The sequence below is a fragment of the Balaenoptera musculus genome, chromosome 9 (genome assembly GCF_009873245.2).
Source record: "Balaenoptera musculus isolate JJ_BM4_2016_0621 chromosome 9, mBalMus1.pri.v3, whole genome shotgun sequence".
NCBI classification, from domain to species: domain Eukaryota; kingdom Metazoa; phylum Chordata; class Mammalia; order Artiodactyla; family Balaenopteridae; genus Balaenoptera; species Balaenoptera musculus.
The window spans coordinates 90,196,500-90,214,145 of NC_045793.1; the positions used below are offsets into that span (position 1 = coordinate 90,196,500).

A 17,646-nucleotide genomic window follows, 5' to 3' on the forward strand; every position below is an offset into this window, starting at 1 on the left:
GGAACTGACGGCTGCACAGAAAGTCAACAGCCAGCCCTCAGGAGCAGTGAACATAACCTAGAAGGAACCTTTCTCAGACTAGCAAAAGGTAATAACAGTTCAGGAAGTAACATGCCACGGTCTTTGTACATAGACATTTTATTCTGCCCACTTGGTGGTACTAAATGATATATTTTGCTCCCTACAAGGAGAAAGGAGATGGGTTAATTTGCTATTGACCAAACCTGTGCTTCTCAACCTTGGCTGCAAATTGAAACTACCAGAGGAACTTTCAAAACCACAGAGATCTGGGTCCCACACCCTAAGAGTCTGATGTGATTGACCTGGGGTGTGGCCCAGGCATCAGGTTTTTAAAGCACCCCACCCAGTGATCTCTTGTGCTGCCAGGGTTGAGACCGCTGCTTTTTTTTTTTTATTATTGGAAGTATAGTTGATGTACAATATTACAGGTTACAGGTGTCCAATATAGTGAATCACCATTTTTAAAGGTTATACTCTATTTAGAGTTATTATAAAATATCAGCTACATTCCCATGTTGTATAATATATCCCTGTAGCTTATTTAATACCTAATAGTTTGTACCTCTTAACTCCCTCCCCCTAAATCGCCCCCCTCTTCCCTCTCCCCACTGGTAACCACTAGTCTGTTCTCTATATCTGTGAGTCTGCTTCTTTTTTGTTTTATTCACTAGTTTGTTGTATTTTTTAGATTCCACACTAAGTGATATCATCCAGTACGTGTCTTTCTCTGACTTATTTTACTGCTTTAAGACACTGTTTCCCACACTCCCCAGGTCTCTCCCTCGGAGGTTTGGATTCTGTGGGTCTGAGATGGGCCCAGGAATCTACAGATTTGCCAGATACCTTGGGTGATTGTTCTGGTCAGAAAGGCTGGGAACACTGGTTTATGAGTGCTTCTCACTGGGTGTTCAAGCCCCTGCATGAGAACACACCTAGGATGCTTCAAAAACGCAGATTCCTAGACTCTGCATCGGAATGCTGAATTGGAGCACAAACTTCCCAGGTGATTCTGATGCATTCTGCCCTTGGAGAACCACTGACCTGAGTAAACAAGCACAGACTAATAAAATACACAGCACAGACTTTAATAAAAGCATGTGCAGGAAGCCACCTGGGCTTGGTTTGTGCCTGTCATCTCACCTGGTGGGTTCCAGGAGTCACCCTGCTGATGGCAGCGACTCGAGGAGGAAGGATAAATTAAATATTAGCTCTAGGACATCTCCGGAACCTGCAACTCTTTTACAACAAATCCTCCACCCTCATCCAGCTTAATAACGTGAAACTGTGTCTGTCACAGATTGTGTAAAATTGGGGCTAATACAGAAACCACTGGTATTTGCTCCCTCCCTTTTAACGAAAGTTTTAAAGCATGTGGTTGTACATTGTTTGGGCCCGCACTGCCCAGTAGAGCTGGACTGTGAGCCAGCAATGAGTGCTGTGCGTTTAAATGTTCTAGTAGCCCCATCAAAAAGGTGAAACGAAACAGGTGAAATTCATTTTGATACAGTTGAACTCCATATATCCAAACTATTATCATTTCAACATATAATCAACATAAAAATGACTCGTGGGATATCATACATCCTTTTTTTCATAGTATCTCTTCGGACTCGTGTATTTTACACTTAAAGCTCATCTCCTTTTGGACCAGCCACAGTGCAGATGCTCTGTGGTCACAGGTGCCCGTGGCTGGTGGTCTCTGTGCTGGACGGTGTGGCTGGGGCCCAGCGTTCGCTCCCCTGCCGGTGCACCTTCTGTGTTGTGATGGGTGCAGATGGAGCCGGCTCAGAGGCAAGCATCAGGACACAGAGACGCGCAGGACGGTCCCTATGTGAATAATTATATTGACTGGCATTTCTTCCTGCCCTTTCTCCACCTCCTGAAGGAGGCTCTCTGGGGCCCACTCCCTCCCACCCAACTCCCACACTCCCCGCCCCTCATACTTGGAAATGGCCACCGTGACTGCAGCAAAGCTGCCTTGGAGACTCGAAGGACGTTAATCAGTTTCGCAGCTGGAGGCAAAGTGATCTAGTGCAGCAATTCTTCCATTAAGGGGCTTTCTCTTGGCCTTTCCATTAGGGAAGGACTTTTGCATAAAGTGAAATGTGCTTTGTCTTCACCAGGGCAGACAAAGGATGAAATTAAAAGAGCAATAACCTTGCTACCAGCTGGGCTACCAGGAGGGCAGCAGGGGAAGCAATTCTCTCTCCACCTCCATCTTGCTCATGGCTCTGAGTAGTGGCATCACCTTTCAGTCTTCCTGAGAGTAAAGTGATCATCAGATGACTGTCAGTCCCACTGGATGGAACTTTTCAGGTCCCTGAGCAGCCCCCAATTTCCTGGTGAGGGAAGGAACTGAGGCCCTCGCCTGGGCCAGGTAATGCCAGTGAAAACCAAGGAATCCTGCTCACCCCCTTCCACCCTGTTCTGGCAAATTGTCTTCGGTGTCCTGCTCCTTTCTTTCCTGAGTGACAGCGCCCTTCCTGTTCCCCAGGCACCTCCACCCCTATCACACACACACACACACACACACACACACACCCCTACTATTCACTGCCCCCCAGGCATCTGCCTAACTCAGGAGTCTCCACTGGAAGTCTTTGCAAAACACTTCATACTCCAGGTTCTCGTGAGAATGCTTGAGAAGGGAACAAGCAGTGCTATTGGAAAATTCCCACTCCAAATACACCACCACTGATGACTGTTCATACGTCGGGAGAGATACTTCCTCAAATAGAAGGGGATCATTGTTCTTAAGATTAGTGACGCCTGAATCAAAGAACAGGACCCAGGCTGATCACGGAAAAAGACTGACAGAATACAGGAAGATCTGCAGCTTCCTCAGTAAAGGATTGCATCCTTTACATATCTATAGCATGTTGCATTTATACATGTGGCTCTTCTTAAAAACAAATATTTGTCTATAACCCACCTAGCTCACCCTCATAATAACACACGCAAGCAGAGCCCAGCTGAGTTAAGGGCTTGCAGTAGGTTTTTCTATGGTAGCTGTTTTTTTCCTCCTAGGCGCCCTTCCCTCCCACTCCCGTCCCCCACCTCCCACCTCTGAGCTCCTTTGGGGTGGAATAAGGGGGAAAGAGAGGAATTGAGGCTTTTATAAAACATTCAGCTTACACTGAAAAATAATAGGACCGTGGCATCACCTTTAAAACTTGCCCTGGCCCAGTAGAGAGATGCTGCCCGTCTGGGCCCTCTGGGTGGGCTTGGGGGCACGTTCTCAGTGGCTGGTAGGGTCATTGGCACTCCCCGGACTTGGGAGGAGTAAGGGTCCTGCTTCCCCCTGGAAACTTGGCCCCTGGAAACTGACTGCTCTCTTCCTACGAGCTGGGAGGCTGAATTCTTGCCGCCTGATTCCACTGCAGGCCCGAAAGCGACCGAGGGCTGCAAATCAGCACAGGTTGCATCATTATTCGCCCGTGACTCCAGCTGTAGCGGGGGTGCCGGCCCGGAGGTGGCGCGCCCTCCCCAGGGAGCCTGACATTTCAGGAAACTGGGCCAGCTCCCTCGCAGCCTTTCTTCTCCCCGCACCGGTGGCACAATAAAGGATGAATGGGGCAGGAAGCCTGCACACCGTCCTCCACCCCGAAGCTCTGCATCCGTGAGCAAAGCATTGCCGCCAAGGGGCTGCAAAGAGAGAGACCTGGGGAGACGGTAAAGGAATATTCCCTGCGGGGACGCTCGAGAGCTTGTCTGACAAGCATTTGTTCACCGACTTGATCTGATTACTCAGGACTTTTCTTAGCCAGTACCGGAGCAGAGAGGGGCTGCCGTTGCTTTTCATCCTATTTAATTTCTGTTTTCCAAGAACGAATATCAAGGGAGCAGCTTTGATTAAACAAGCCTTTAAAAAGGGGAGAGAATGCCAGGTTTTACAGAAAGCTTTGCTGAGTCGCTGGCAAATGGCCACATGACATAATATTTTTAGTCTATGGATATTATCTCCTTTCTAAGTACCGAACTGCTATTCCCATTAACATAAGCTCGTAGGTTCAGGGATAAAGGAAATTAGCCTGGCTCTAAAAGAAAAAAAAAAAAATCGGGATTCCAGGAAATCAGCCTCTTAATAAAAATTTAAAAGAAATTCCCCCTGTTCTAATCCTACAGCTCTCCACCCTTTCTGTCTGCTGCTGTTGCTTTTTTCTTGCTTGCTGAGACTGGAGGACGATTTCATACCCAAGTCCAGCATTACCAAACTGAAAGAGACTTTTTATAAAGGTTGGCAAGGTTTTTGTTGTTGTTGCCTTTTTGTTTTAAGATCCTTTAAGGTGGGAATGGGGGTCTCAGATGGGAAATACGCGAGAAGAAAGCCCCAATATTGAACATTTAACAAATATTTATTGAGCACCTAGTATGTGTTAGGCATAGGGATAGAGCAGTGAATAAAATGAAGCGCTTTCCCTCATGGATCTCACATTCTAACTGGACAGTAGTAGTTAACATACATGGACGGCTTACCTCTGGTAGGCACTGTTCTAGAACTTTACGTGATCTCCCCATGGGGCATGACTTATTATTATTCCTCTTTGTTGCACAAGCTCTCATAAAGTGGTAGAACCAGGATTCAGATTCAGCAGTCTGGCTCCAGCCTGGATCCAGAGCCACTTCACGACTCAACTGCCCCGGTGTGTGACTCATGTTCCGGATGGGTCTAAGAGGCCTCCTTCTCTGTTGCCGTCATATCCTGTATTTATCCCTCCTGGAGCACCTGGCCCACATCTTCTTTGTATGTTCCTTCGGTTGACCATCATCTTTGGCAGAGCAGGGCTGTCTGTCATCTCCTTATCCCAAGACCTTGCACTGTTTGGGAAACAACCAGATCCGGGGACCTATCTCCTAGAGCACTTCAAAACACATGTGGAAAGGCATCCCGATTCAGGTGCATATAGTAAATGCCTTGCCGGGGTCTCTGAACTCTGCCATTCCAGCCCATCCAGCTTGGGCCTCTGATATGTGGGTACGTGAGGCTTCTCTGCAGGAAAGGCTCCGCTCACAGAGCCAGGACCGCTCCACGTGCTGCCGGCTGCAGGCCCAGGCAGTGAGCTGGAGAGTTGGTGGGGGGCTTGGGATTTAAACATCACACCTTTGAGTGCTGTCAAGGTGCTTATACAATTTGGAGGGCGGGGTAGCTGGCAGAAGGGCACTCCTTGGCATTGCCCAAATATTTCCTCTTCAAAATGGGTTGGAAGCACCTAAGTAACCAGCAAGAAAGACTTGGTAAAATAAGCCCTTACAGTAGAATGCCATATCATCGTTAACCAACCAGTCTATAAAATAAGACAAGAATATGGGCCAATGCTCAAGCTATAAATAAAAAGAACAAAATATTATAATTGTGGTTAGAACATCATCTCAATTTTTTGGAGGGCGTATGTTTGCATAGAAAAGAACAGAAGACTTCATGAAAATGATGAGATTTTACAGGTGACTAATATTTTCCTTTTTAGACTTTTCGGTCCCAGTTTTTTGGTTAAAAATATGTTCATTACAATTAGAAAAATGTTATTAAATAATAAATGGAAAGTAAACACTTTTAAAAATGGTTTAAAAATCTTACATTGGCCCCAAAGGAGAGCTTTCATCTATTTTCTGTGCGTTCTCTCTTCTCTGCGGGGAGCTCAGCTGCGATCACAACACAGCAAATCACTGGGTTGGAAAGCTCGGCTGACGTTTCCTTTGATTCTAGACTTCAGGGGCTGTGGCTCTGGTTGCATAACCTCCACTTATGATCTGATCCAGAGATCATCCCTCACCCTAGTGGGAAATAATGAAACCTTCTGCCCTTAAAGCCCTTTGGAACAGATGGCTATAAATACGTAAGCCTCACGTGTTGCCGCGCAGCCCTTCACGTTTTCCAGTGTGCCTTCCGATTTAATCCTTACCATAACGCGGAGGAGCAGTTAGTGGTCTCAGCCCTAAGTTACAGGCAAGGAAGGGACTTGTCCCAGGTCCTGAGGTGAGAACCAGAGTTTGGACTCAGCTCTTCTGATCCGGGGCCTTCCCCTGCTTCTTGACTCCACGATGGGAGCAAGGAAGCAATTCTGATGAGCGCCCGTGGACGGACAGGGGTGGGCCTCCTATGGGCTGGCCCTCAGTGGGATGTACAAAGAAGCCTGTGTTCTTATCAGAGCAACTGGTGCTGGGCAAGGGGTCCTCAAGAGAGCTGGGCTGAGTACTGGGAACCAAGGAGGACAGACCCTCAACTCCCCAGGATGTGCAAAGGCTTGACCAGTGGCCATAGCCCTGAGATGGGATGTTTAAAAAAACACGTCTACATCCCAAACCAGCTTCCAACTTGGACTCTAGTACCTGCTAAGGTTCATTCTCTCTAACACTTGTCTCTTTCCTTTTCCCTGCCATCATTGTAATGAACGATGCTTGTGAACATTTTCACGCCGCACCATATCCTGAGTTCTTTTAAGGAAAGAGACCGGATCGTATTTGCTTTAGTACTGTCCTATTTCCTAATGCATGGGAGCTGTGTTGAAACAGTGTTGGTTGAAGCCAAGACACCAAATCAAAGCCAGAAGTTGTCCTGGGAAGCAGAAGTGAGAATACGGTGATGGGGATAAGTATGCTGGACTCAGAAGCAGGGAGCTGTTTATGTGTATTTTCTGTAATTGAAGCAGGATCCAGTGACCAGCTTCTCAGGGTGCAGCCGATCAGGGTCAGAGACTCAGACCAACTGATCCAGAGCCTTCTGGAATCAAGAACCATTAAGCCTGAGAACTGCCCATTTGGGCCTCATCCTGATACATCAAAAATGTTGCACAGGCCAAGAATATGAAATGGGAAGCGAACAAATTCATCTCTTGGGGAAAGCTACATAGGTGTGCTTAGTAATATTTTTTTCCTTGTTTTTTTAGTATTTCCTGATTTCCCCTTCACAGAGTTTCAGAATGTCTGCTAATGGGACCCTCTTCTCCACAACAGAATTTGACTTTGAAGCAGGACACAGCAGGTAGCCTTTGCCAATGACTTTGCTTGAAGTACCTTTTATCTGAGTGTCCAAGGAACAGGCCTAGTGCAGCCTGAGGGCAGCTGGGGAGGCCCTGAGTGGTCTGCTGCCTTGCTGCTAGGTTCAGAGGGTAGCGAGCTCCAAAGAGGGATCAGGAGTAAGGCCATTATCTGAAGGCCTCCTTCCCACCCAAAATCTTCATCTCTGGATCACAAGAACGAAGGTGTGGGAGGGGGCCCCGGAAGCATCCGGAGGATGGCCTCAGATGCCCTTCTGGCTCTGGAGAGGCAGCTGTCCGAGCTGTTTGCCGACATCAGAGCAGAATGGTGGAGGCAAGCAGGCCTCTGAGGAAAGAGGTAAGGAGAAGCCAGGGTTCGAGAGTGAAAACACACAAGCCTTGGGGTCCACGCAGGTTTGGCTCTGGGATCTGCACCAGGTGTGAGAAGCAGGGCTAGGTATCTAATCCACGGCAGCCTCAGTTTCCTTACGTGGGTGGATGAGGCACTTTGCCGAGATAACGCGAGGGAGGATGGAGACAGGTGTGCAACATGGCGGGCGGGAGATGGCAGCCGTCAGTAATAACTATAGGATGAGAAATGGAGGGGTGGGGTTTTAGAGATGAGGAAAGAAGGGTGGACCCAGCAGATCTGACTCTGCAGGGGGATACGGAGGGGGGTGGCCAGAAAGCGGACGGACCCTTTCCTCCCTCCCTCCCTCCCTCCCCTCACCCCATTTGGGGTAGTGTCAGCGAAGCTTGACTCCCTGACTTGGGCTGTTTCCTGACAGTTACCATCTCATCGTGGAAGTGAGAGATAGCCAAGGGCTCAGAGCCTCCATGGAGCTGCAGGTGAACATCGTGAACATCAATGACGAGATCCCTCGCTTTACCAGGTAGGCCTGAGGGCTTGGGCGGGGGTCTCCGGGGGCCGGGGGCACCATGTCTCTTAAGTGGCTGAGCCTCCTCAGACACATTTCATGCAAGGCAGAGGGCTGCCCTTTGCTCTGGCCTGCAGGAGAGGTAAGAGGCTCCAGCTCGTCAGTGTCCTTTACCTGGGCCTCCAGACTTAACATCTTCCACCTCTGTTCCCCCCGTCTCCACACCCCACAGACGTGTGCACCATGGGATTCCGGGTATGGTGGGGAAGGGGTGGAGGCAAGACACCACGCCCCTGGTGCAAGGCTTGCCACTGGGCATGTGCAGAAGGCAGAAGGCAGGTACTCATAGGATAGGATGCTCACCACTAATAACGGCAGAATCCTAGAGCACGTCATCAGTCCAGACCCCATAAAGCCCACTGTCAGGTCATCCTCTCCGACTGAGGAAAGGGCTGTCTCGATGGTGCCTAAGGGGCCTGCCCACTGCTGGGTGCTCTAAGTTTCCTCCTGTTGTGGTGGATTCAGAAAGGAGATATGCCTTATCTGGCAGCTCCTCCATCCAAGAACGCGAGGAAGGTAAGTGAATCTGGTAGAGGCAGCCTGTGGGAATGTGCCCAGCACCAGCCCAGGCACAAAGGCGAGACCAGAGCCTGTCACAGACAAGGATTTATGAGGGGGATATGGGATTCTGAGCTGGCATGTGACCCTGCAAACAGCCTGGTTACTGGTTACAAGACTCCGCCCCCTACCGTACCCCCCCAGTTGCTGAGCCAGGCTCAGGAACCAGCCACAAGGAAACTGGCAAACTCCCCTGCCTGGGTTCGCTGTATTCATGGAATACATTCAGCTCAGGAAACTCCACCAACCAAAAGCCACTGGGCCCCAGAACTATGTAGAATGCTTGCAAAAGTATTCTGAGATTGAGGTATTAAAGCAACTCCAGGGCTTCCCTGGTGGCGCAGTGGTTAGGAATCCGCCTGCCAATGCAGGGGACACGGGTTCATGCCCCCGTCTGGGAAGATCCCACATGCCGCGGAGCGGCTAGGCCCGTGAGCCACAACTGCTGAGCCTGCGCACCTGGAGCCTGTGCTCCGCAACAAGAGAGGCCGCGATAGTGAGAGGCCCGCGCACCACGATGAAGAGTGGCCCCCGCTCGCCGCAACTGGAGAAAGCCCTTGCACAGAAACGAAGACCCAACACAGTCAAAAATAAATAATAAAATAAAAATAAATACATTTATAAAAAAAAAAAAAAAGCAACTCCACTCACAGGCTAACCAAGTGCCTTGTGGCAAAACACACCACAATTGTGAAACTTCTGGACGTTATCACAGTCCACAGCCCAGTTGCTGAGTGTCAACACGGAGGGAACAGCAGCAGAGGCACTCCCACAAAATGCTTGTTGCCGGGTTAAGCTCAGCAGGACGGTGCAGTGCATTTCTGCTGACGGGCTCCTCCAGGAACACAGTACAGGCAGTTTATAAATAGTTGTGACATCCCAGCCTGGATTCGGACTCAAGTATTGGCCAAAACAGCAATGCGGATTCATCAGTGATCCCCAGAGGAAGGTGATGGCGGTGGGGCTAGAGCTGACACGTTCTGCGATGCCCTCTCCACACCCCCAGTCTGTGAGGTGGGAAAGCAGACTAATGGGCCTGCAAAGGGGAAAATAATCAGTTCGCCCAAGGGGCAGAACGTGTAGGCCATCTGGTTTGGACTGTGTCTTCCAAAATAAAGCAGTTGGCCTCAGCAGAAAGAGAACATGACCTTGGCTGTTTGTTGGGGCCCCCCAGAGATTGCTCTGGAACTCTGGTTCTCATTTTTGGTTTGAGAGATGAACCTGTTAGGCTCCATCCCAGACAGGAAGCATGACCTCTGTGACTGTCTAACCATTTATTAAAAACACAGTCGACTTTATTTCAAACAGTGCTCCCTGGATGTTGGTAAGGATGGGTCTGCGAGAGCCTGTGATCTAGAAGGATGTGAGGCAGGATTTGGGGCAGGATGGCTGCCCTACTTTGCCCGGGCTGCTCAATTAGAGCCAACCTAGTCCCTCAGCCATCCTGACTTACAACAAGTTTGCTCAGTTTCAAGCTAGGTACTAACTTTGAGGGTTTCCTGGTTCCCTTGAACTATCATCCTTATTTTCTCCCAAATTAGTGCTAGGACTAACGATAAGTTATTTAATTCAGGATAAACAAAATTAAATCCTCAAATGGATTCAAGTAGACTGAGTCTGAGTGTGAAGTTAGAAATGCAAAATGTGGAAACAACTCTTCTATCTTTACTATTTGTTAAGGTCCTGCAATGAAATACAACCAAAGCAAGTACTATTTCTGTTGTTGAAAATGCGTCACCATTTTTCTCCCGGGTGGTGACAAATGCTGAACGTCTCATGTTCTCGTGATGTGCACTCCAGGATGCTGCCATTATGAAAGTCGGGCAGTTTATTATAAGAGTACCCGACTTACATTCACTCTCTACCTCGCAAACAGTGCTCGCTGCTCGTGCAAAGAACTTTGTTTTAGAGTCAGGCAGGTGGGTCTTTCTCCCCTTCTGCCCATTTCTTTTGCATTCATTCACAGTCCTTTTCAACCTGGCGCCAGGCAGTGTAGACACACTTTATGGACTTACAGAAGCCATACCCAGGTCATCCCGGATTCACACCCTTTCCCCTGAGTGTGGCCCTGGGTCCAGGCTCTGGTGAGCCAGTGTCACGGGGAGAGGGGTGTGGGAATTAGTGATATCAGAGCTTTCCCCTGTCGGGGGTGCTGCAGGGGTCCTGGCTTCACCGCATTTGAACAGATTTCTACTGTGGTTTGAGGGTAACACTTCTAAGTTAAATGATATTTTATACACACTTGGGTCTTGGATCCCCAAACCAAATAAACCACAGATTTTATCTTCTGCCAGGCTCAATATCAAGTCAGCCAAGGACAGGATGTTGTACCCGGGGAGTTGTGTCTTCACCAAGAGCCTGATCAGTCCTCTTCACGAGGACCTGATTTCCCGGAGCGCCCAATGTGGGCTGCAGGAGCCCGCAGATGAGGGTCTTAAACAGCTGCACTCCTGACATTTGGAGCGGGATACTTGCTGCGGTGCGGCTGTCCTGGGCATCGTAGGCTGTTTAGCAGCGTCCCTGGCCTCGATTCACTACACACCGAGGGCAGCCTGCTCCTCTAGTTGTGACAAACCACATAATCATCTGCAGCTGAGAACCACTGTCTTTGAAGGGAAGGAGGAGGGTGGGAGCAAGGGGATTTCTCTCCCAAGGTGTCCTCTGTCTGTCCTGTGAGAGGCTGGGAGCCTCTGGCTGTCACCTCTGGTGACTCCTCATAATAGTCCTTCTCAAACTTTAAAGTGTTACCCCGCCCCCGACCCCGCACATCTTGTGAAACTCTGGCTCCTGATTCAGGGCTCTGGAGTGGCCGAAGGACCCAGCATGCTCAGGAAGGCAGTTAGAAAGGCGGGGACCACCCCTGGGGTAGCAAAGGCAAGGCTGGGAAGGTCGCACGGGTGTCTTAGTGATCTCTCTGTTGGAAATTAACGGAACCCCCTCAATGTAGCCAAAGGAAAAAATCCAACACGTGAGAAACAGGGTCTCTCACACAGTGGAATAAGGGCTTAGTACAGCCTGGGGAGCCAGGGCCGTCCCCCTCTCTCCTCTGGCTCTGCTTTTGGTTCCTGCCGCCCCGCCTCCTTGGCTGCATCCCACTTTGTCCATCCCTGGACCCACTGGCGGGCGGCACGGATTCCCTGACAATGGTGTGTGTCAGGTAAGTAAATGGACAAACGGCAGCTTCTGGGGGACCCCTGGTAGTGAGAGGTCCAGAGCACTGAGGTGGCCTCTTGGCCTGAACAAGATTACTGTCTCCCATCAATGGAGCGAGCCTACAGGAGGGCGCCCCAGGAGTGGGGGCCGGCCCAGGATCCCGGGAGCAGCCTGCCTGGGGAGGGCCTTGTTCCAGCCGTTCTCGGCCTGCCTCTGACTCCCCTGGAGGCCCCCTCCCCTTTCTCCTCCCTCTGGCCCTACAGATGATGGGATAGAACCGCAGAGACCTTCTGAGCTCATGAAACGAACGCAATCCTTTAGATCCGAGGTAGAGTATTCCCCTCTTAAAGACACTCCCACATGGGAAAACCCAAATTTAGGAAACTGGTAAATTAAAGACGACTATTTGTCCCACTGAAGTGATTTTCCCTCCACAAAAGGACTTCCTGCAGAGTTATTTTAAACGATAAGCTTCCCTTGGTACATTCAAAATTATTCAATTTACGCAGGGTATGCAGTTAAAACCTCAAACATATCTGTCTGGTTTTGGGCCTTTTCCAAGGCAGTACAGGTCTGAGGAAGGTGCATAAGTTAGCAGTTTGGGCTTACTTTGTAAGAAGTCATCCTTGGAGGGCAGCGCGCTGACCTTAGCTTCTGCCGGTGGGGCTCGTTTCTCCCTTCAGAGAGCTGACCTCACGGTTAACGCAACTTGGAAAGGCATACACGTTCTGTGTGTAAATTCTGCCTCCTCAGAACAAAAAAAGAAAAAAGAAAAGGGAAGAAATAAAAAGTGAGCAGAGGCCCTGGGATAGAGAAGGTTCACAATTTAATCAGCTTCTGGTGGCAACCATGGTGTGGGCATCAGGAAGTTATAGTTTTGGCTATTGTGTCCAGAGGGATTTTTAAAAGAATTCAGGAAAATTCTGCACACGAACTGGGAGAAGGGAAGACAGCTGGACAGGCCGACTATCCTTATTTTAAAAGATGTTAATGCCAAGGCTGACCTGAAATGGCATCAGGCCTGCGCGGAGCCAGGGACCGTGGCTGGTATAAATCGTTGCCATCGCAGCACGGCAACTTCTTTGCATCCACAGGGATGTGATCTGCGGAAACACAAAAGCCAGTCACCCCTCCTTTCAGCTGCTGAGCTCTCCCTCCCGAACACACTGATGCAACTCCAAGAGCTCAGCGCTATATTTAGCACGAACCAAAATACCCACCTCCCAGACTCCACCCTCCTGTGCCCCTGAAATGAGCTGTGTCTGCTGTATTTCTGTTCCAGCCCAACGCACGTGTACACGATTCCCGAGGAGCTGGGTCCAGGAGCAATTGTGGCCAATATCACAGCTGAGGACCCTGATGATAAAGGTTTCACCAGCTTCCTCTTCTACAGCATCACTACTGTCAACAGCTATTTCATGATCAATCAGTGTAAGTCACACACACACACACACACACACACACACACACACACATCCTTATGTGCATACTTTAATTCAGCCATTTGGATTGTTTTACAAATATTTTCTCTGTCTTCTGGTCTGGGGCATGCCTTTCCGTCTAGACTATCGTAAGTTATCAGGGTAACAGGTGTATTTTTTTTTTTTTGGCCGCACCTCGTGGCTTTGGGGATCTTAGTTCCCTGACCAGGGATTGAACCCAGGCCCCGGCAGTGAAAGCGTGGAGTCCTAACCACTGGACCGCCAGGGAATTCCCTGTAATAGGTGTATTAAAAGCAGCTGGCTTAAGGTTTGGGGACATTGAACAGGGCCCTGTGTCGACAGCTGCATCATCAGCTGTATCACCACTCCACCTCTGAGGCAGGTGGGCATCTAAGGATGGATGAGTTCACTATCCTGAGGGTACCTTGAAGTCTCCTGAACAGAGGCTCCAGACCAGCACTGTCCAGAAGAAATACAGTGGAAGCCACATATGTAATTTTAAAGTGGCCACAAAAAGTAGAAACAGGTGAAATTAATCTTAATAAGGCATTTTATTTAACCCAATATATCCAAAATATTATCATTTTAACTTGTAATCAAGATTTTAAAGTTACTCATGAGATATTTTACCTTATTATTGTTTGTGCCAATTCTTTGAAATCTGTTGTGTGTTTTACTTACTGCATCTCAATTTGGCCTAGCCACATTTCAAGTGCTAAAGAGCCACATGTGGCTAGTGGTTACCATATTGGATTGCATCAATCTATTGATACATCCATCTGTGGATTCCTGGGAGATTTTCCCATCTAAGTATCTTGGTGCAGAGAAGGAGAGTTTCTCCCTCTTAATGACCACCTTTTAGTCCGTACCAGGCAGGATGCTGCGTGATCCACATGCATTCTATCTTAAGTACCCAGCAGAGCAACCCAGTGAACTACCATAATCCACATTTTACAGATGAGGAAACTGAGGCTTAGAGAGAGACTCGGATAGGTTAAGTGACTCATCCAAGGTCTCACAGCTTGTAGGTTGTGAATCAGCGATACAAACCAAAGCTGCCCGACTCCAAAGGCTGTGCTCTTCCCTACTCCTAGACTATACCGCCTCATAAATCCCTGTCACATCACCCAAAAGGACTTCACTTTACATAATGATTTTGTGGAGGCCAGCACTGGACAACCCAAAAAGACAATGTGTTACTCGTCCCATAGGCTTTAGGGCAAAGGTTACCTGTGCCCAGGAGAGGTGGGCAAAGGTTACCTGTGCCCAGGAGAGGCGGGCAAAGGCGGTGCTGTCTGTCATTGAGGACCTCACTCCAGTGATCATGGCGGGATGGACAACTGTGGTTTAGAATTCTGTTCGTTCGAGTACTGCAAATTGAACCTTTAACAAATAAGTGGGGTTTTTTGGTAGCATATTCATTAAGACTCTTTGGTTGCAAGTAACAGAAACTAAGGCCAGCCAAACCAAGCAAGAGAAAAAAAAAGTAGCAGACACCTATCACCAGGATACTGCGTATCTCATGAGAAAGAGTAAACAGTCAGGGCACAGGAAGGATGGGGAGCGGTGCTGCTCCAGCGCCCTCAGCAGCTACAGTTCTGGCATCTTATCTGTAGCTCCACTAGGAACCTGACTTGTGTCTCCCAGTTACAAATTCTCCAGAAAGATAACCCAGGGGTTGGAGTCAGCTGTCTATCAGTCCAATGAATGACGGGCAAGGACAGCTGCCAGAGGGCCCAACCCTGAGGCATGAGGTGCAAAATTCTAGAAGGATCAGGCCAGACACCCCAGTCAATGTCCAAGACAGGAACTTACACTAGGTTTTTTTTTTTTAATGTACTTGTATAAAGAATATTCTCTTTGTAAGCCAGTCCTCACATGAGAATGTTCTTTTCCAATGTACTCCAAGTCTCCACCTGCCTTCGACTCTTCATTTCTCTCCAAAGAGCCATATTCTGACCTTTGCTTTCTCACAGTTACTGGGACCATCCAAGTTGTGCGCAGGATAGACCGAGATGCAGGGGAATTAAGACAAAATCCTGCCATATCTCTGGAGGTTCTGGTGAAGGATAGACCCTTCGGGGGTCAGGAGAATCGCAAGCAGATAACCTTCATTGTGGAAGACATTAATGACAACCCCTCGACGTGCACCAAGTTCACCTTCAGGTATTTGCCTTCTGAGACACGTGTGGGCACATCACCTCTTTGGGGGTGCTTGGATATTCTGGTATAGCCTGGCGGGGACTGACGGATTGTGGTCACCTGTGACACAGCTCAATAAAATAAGTAGATTTGAACTGTCCCTTTAGGTGAGAGATTTTCCTTCCTCATCCTTTTTTCTTCCCTCTCTTCCATTTTCTTTCCTCTTTGTAATCTCTCTTCTCCACTTTCTTACTCTGTTAAAAAATATTTTTATTTTGCTCTCTTCTACAACACGTTCATCTCCATTGGTGACAAGTCCACAGGACTTGTCAGGCACTCTCTGGACTGTACCTTTTCTTTATTTATTGCCACCCATGGCAAGATGGTGCTGTTGGTTAGCAGTTATAGTAGATACTTGAGACTTAGGATCGGTAACTAGGAGCTCCCAGAGAAGCGCGCCACCAGTAATATGAATAAATGAAACCAAGTATTTACTTAAAACAAAACAAAGCATCTAATTCACTTTACACAACTTAACTGCCTGTGAACAAAAGGCAATGGAGAGGGGGGAAAAGGCAGATACAAATTCTTTTGGATATTTTGACCTGTTCTTTGTCTCACAATCTACTCACCGTTATTTTAAAATAAAGTCCCTTGGAGGAGGAACCAAGATGGCAGAGTAGAAGGACGTGTTCTCACTCCCTCTTGCGAGAACACCAGAATCACAACTAGCTTCTGGACAATCATTGACAGGAAGACACTGGAACTCACCAAAAAAAGATACCCCACATCCAAAGACAAAGGAGAAGCCACAATGAGACGGTAGGAGGGGCGCAATCACAGTAAAATCAAATCCCATAACTGCTGAGTGGGTGACTCACAGACTGGAGAACACTTATACCACAGAAGTCCACCCACTGAAGTGAAGGTTCTGAGCCCCACGTCAGGCTTCCCAACCTGGGGGTCTGGCAACAGGAGGAGGAATTCCTAGAGAATAAGACTTTGAAGTCTAGTGGGATTTGATTTCAGGACTTCAACAGGACTGGGGGAAACAGAGACTCCACTCTTGGAGGGCACACACAAACTAGTGTGTGCATCGGGACCCAGGGGAAGGAGCAGTGACCCCAGGGGAGACTGAACCAGACCTACCAGCTAGTGTTGGAGGGTCTCCTGCAGAGGTGGGGGGTGGCTGTGGCTCACCATGGGGACAAGGACACTGGCAGCAGAAGTTCTAGGAAGTACTCCTTGGCGTGAGCCCTCCCAGAGTCCGCCATTAGCCCCACCAAAGAGCCCAGGTAGGCTCCAGTGTTGGGTTGCCTAAGGCCAAACAACCAACAGGGAGGGAACCCAGCCCCACCCATCAGCAGTCAAGTGGATTAAAGTTTTACTGAGCTCTGCCCACCAGAGCAACAGTCAGCTCTACCCACCACCAGTCCCTCCCATCAGGAAACTTGCACAAGCCTCTTAGAAAGACTCATCCACCAGAGGGCAGACGGCAGAAGCAAGAAGAACTACAGTCCTGCAGCTTGTGGAACAAAAACCACATTCACAGAAAGATAGACAAGATGAAAAGGCAGAGGGCTATGTACCAGATGAAGGAACAAGATAAAACCCCAGAAAAACAACTATATGAAGTGGAGATAGGCAACCTTCCAGAGAAAGAATTCAGAATAATGATAGTGAAGATGATCCAGGACCTCGGAAAAAGAATGGAAGCAAAGATCGAGAAGATGCAAGAAATGTTTAACAAAGACCTAGAAGAATTAAAGAACAAACAGAGATGAACAATACAATAACTGAAATAAAAACTACACTAGAAGGAATCAATAGCAGAATAACTGAGGCAGAAGAACAGATAAGTGACCTGGAAGACAGAATGGTGGAATTCACTGTTGCGGAATAGAATAAAGAAAAAAGAATGAAAAGAAATGAAGACAGACTAAGAGACCTCTGGGACAACATTAAACGCAACAACATTCACATTATAGGGGTCCCAGAAGGAGAAGAGAGAGAGAAAGGACCCGAGAAAATATTTGAAGAGATTATAGTCGAAAACTTCCCTAACCTGGGAAAGGAAATAGCCACCCAAGTCCAGGAAGTGCAGAGAGTTCCATACAGGATAAACCCAAGGAGAAACACACTGAGACACATAGTAATCAAACAGGCAAAAATTAAACACAAAGAAAAATTATTGAAAGCAGCAAGGGAAAAACGACAAATAATATACAAGGGAACTCCCATAAGATTAACAGCTGATTTCTCAGCAGAAACTCTACAAGCCAGAAGGGAGTGGCATGATATACTTAGAGTGATGAAAGGGAAGAACCTACAACCAAGATTACTCTACCCGGCAAGGATCTCATTCAGATTCGATGGAGAAGTCAAAAGCTTTACAGACAAGCAAAAGCTAAGAGAATT

The 17,646-nt window shown here is 48.3% G+C and overlaps 1 protein-coding gene across 1 annotated transcript in view; it reads left to right on the forward strand.

Moving 5' to 3' along the window:
* CDHR3 (cadherin related family member 3) overlaps positions 1 to 17,646 on the forward strand; it is a 73,006-nt gene that overhangs the window by 26,957 nt on the left and 28,403 nt on the right. Inside the window, exons 5-8 of the mRNA XM_036862828.1 lie at positions 6,906 to 7,000; positions 7,784 to 7,888; positions 12,927 to 13,075; positions 15,063 to 15,252. Coding sequence (XP_036718723.1) covers positions 6,906 to 7,000; positions 7,784 to 7,888; positions 12,927 to 13,075; positions 15,063 to 15,252 — 539 coding nt within the window. The remainder of the gene's footprint in view (positions 1 to 6,905; positions 7,001 to 7,783; positions 7,889 to 12,926; positions 13,076 to 15,062; positions 15,253 to 17,646) is intronic.